Genomic DNA, 2808 nt, shown 5'->3' on the forward strand with positions numbered 1-2808 from the left:
GTCAACTGACTCAGTTGTTATAATATTAGTAATGTCTCTACTAAGTCATAGCCCATACACATATTGCATGATGGATGACCAGAAATAAGACCATCAGGCTTTCAGTATTGCATATGCCATGAGAGCTTGTCCCGAGTTAGTGCTGCAGTACTTGTTTGTGCTCAGAAAAAAAAGGTGCAAGCATTCTGCTTTCTAGGATTTGTATTATACATGAGGGGTACCACAAAGGTCTGTGAGTTTGCCTGCTAGCTTTAAAATAGTAGTGCCCAAATAATGGTTCACAGGAAGCACATTGCCTCTGAGATCCTTTGACATTGCTCACAGCTACAAGGAAATTCAAACATTAAAAATGAGGCCAGCAGGGAGAGAAGTGTGTGATGCTGCTGTGTCATGTTTTTTGTTGTTCAGTATTGTTGCCCACTGGCCAATGGAGATGGGGGAATTGCTCTTAAACACTTGTGAAGCAAAACAGATGCCATTCTCCTGTTTCAGAAGATTTAATAGTATGACCTCGCTAGTTTTTGACATATGCACTTCAAAATACTTCCAGAGAAAATTGCTGCATGCATAGGAATATTTTCTGTTATAGTTATGCGTATGGGTGTCCATGCAAAAGGGCCTGAGCATTTCTTCCCTCCATCCCCACCTGATGCCTGTCTCTTCCCTGCCTCCAGGTACCAAATACACACCGGCCTTCAGCACTCCATTATACGGCCAACCCAGCCCAACTGCTTACCTCTGGATAATGTCACGCTACCTCAGAAGCTGAAGGAGGTTGGTTATTCAACACACATGGTCGGCAAATGGCACTTGGGGTTTTATCGCAGAGAATGCATGCCCACACAGAGAGGATTTGACACTTTCTTCGGCTCGCTTTTAGGCAGCGGCGACTATTACACTCACTTCAAATGTGACAGCCCTGGGATTTGTGGCTATGACCTGTACGAGAACGACAATGCAGCTTGGGATCATGACAATGGCATCTACTCGACGCAGATGTACACACAAAAAGTACAACAAATCTTAGCTTCTCATAACCCCAGGAAACCTGTATTCTTATATATTGCTTACCAAGCTGTTCATTCACCTCTTCAGGCACCAGGTGAGTATTTTGAACATTATCGATCGATAAATAATATCAACAGGCGAAGATATGCCGCAATGCTAGCTTGTTTGGATGAAGCCATAAACAACGTAACCCTTGCTTTAAAGAAGTATGGTTATTATGAGAATAGCATTATCATATATTCTTCAGATAATGGTGGGCAGCCAATGGCCGGAGGAAGTAACTGGCCTCTCCGAGGAAGCAAAGGGACCTATTGGGAAGGAGGTATCCGTGCTGTTGGGTTTGTCCATAGCCCCCTTCTGAAAAACAAAGGGTCTGTGTGTAAGGAGCTTGTACATATCACAGACTGGTTCCCCACTTTGATCACACTGGCAGAAGGGCAGATCAATGAAGATATCCAGCTGGATGGTTATGATATATGGGAAACCATTAGCGAAGGCAGACGTTCTCCACGGGTGGACATCTTGCACAACATTGACCCGATTTACACCAAAGCCAAAAATGGGTCCTGGGCAGCTGGCTATGGGATCTGGAACACTGCAATTCAGTCTGCCATCAGAGTGAATCATTGGAAACTACTGACAGGAAATCCAGGATATAGTGACTGGGTACCTCCACAGGCCTTCAGTAACGCAGGCCCCAACCGCTGGCACAATGAACGCGTTTCTTGGTCAGCTGGCAAAACAGTGTGGCTTTTCAACATAACTGCTGATCCGTATGAACGAGTGGACCTCTCTGCCAGGTATCCAGATGTAGTGAAGCAGTTGTTGCAGAGGCTTTCACAGTTCAATAAGACTGCGGTTCCTGTTCGATACCCACCTAAGGACCCTCGGAGTAACCCAAAGCTGAATGGGGGAGTCTGGGGTCCATGGTTTAAGGAGGATGAAAAGAAAAAGAAATCAGATAAAAGTAAAGGTGCAAAAAAGCAAAAAAAGAACAAGAACAAGAAAAAAGCAAATCAGAAAAAAGGGCAATCATTACATTGCCGTTCTCGTCTTGCTGGTGGATAGACTCTAAGCACGCTCTTTTGCCAAGTCGAAGTCAGCTGGGCCCAACTTTCTTGAACTTCTGACAAAATATACTAGAAATGCTAGCTCTGCACTATGGATGAAAGTTGTCATCTTTCATGTTTTTTCTCTGATTTCACCAGCACAAGATAACTCAGCACTGTGCCTTGAGTGTACATAAATGTCCACATCACAAACTTCCTCCTCTACAGGATGAATGGTTCTCACCCATCACAGCTACATTCCAGATAACAACAACAATAACACTTAATTTAATTAAACTAATTTTTGTTGGACAAATGGTGGTTCCTTACCTAAATTAGTTGGAATATTTGGAGAGTATGGAGATATTAATGGTAGATGTTTTCAAACTGACAAATGACTCATAGAGAGAAAGCAAAAACAGAACTGCAGAACCTCTGTGGGTCAGAAAGCGTTAGACTCCAACCTGTGACATTTTTTGATACAGCACAGCAAAAACATGAGGCCATCAGGAAATTTTTAGAGGTGCTGCAGAGGGGGGCATGATAGGAGGAAAGCTGCTTTGAATTAGTCTTTGTCCTACATAAATCAAAAATATTTTTAAAATTTCCTGAATGTATTAAGCTCCCTCCATTTGTAGTAAAACCAGAAGATTGTTATTCAACACATATGAACAGCTAGCACATGCCATGTATAATTTTTTATAGGCATGTAGAAAATCATATCACCAAAGTGAATGTAATGTTTAAACAC

The 2808-nt window shown here is 42.6% G+C and overlaps 1 protein-coding gene across 1 annotated transcript; it reads left to right on the forward strand.

Annotated features, from left to right (window-relative positions):
* Positions 1-597: 597 nt before the first annotated feature.
* Positions 598-2122, forward strand: ARSJ (arylsulfatase family member J). The gene has a single exon (XM_010173888.2). It carries the CDS (start codon positions 598-600, stop codon positions 2074-2076), a length of 1479 nt encoding a protein of 492 aa, XP_010172190.1. The 3' UTR covers positions 2077-2122.
* The last annotated feature ends 686 nt before the right edge of the window (positions 2123-2808 follow it).

Source organism: Antrostomus carolinensis, unplaced genomic scaffold (genome assembly GCF_000700745.2).
Source record: "Antrostomus carolinensis isolate BGI_N321 unplaced genomic scaffold, ASM70074v2 scaffold5028, whole genome shotgun sequence".
Classification (NCBI taxonomy): Eukaryota; Metazoa; Chordata; class Aves; order Caprimulgiformes; family Caprimulgidae; genus Antrostomus; species Antrostomus carolinensis.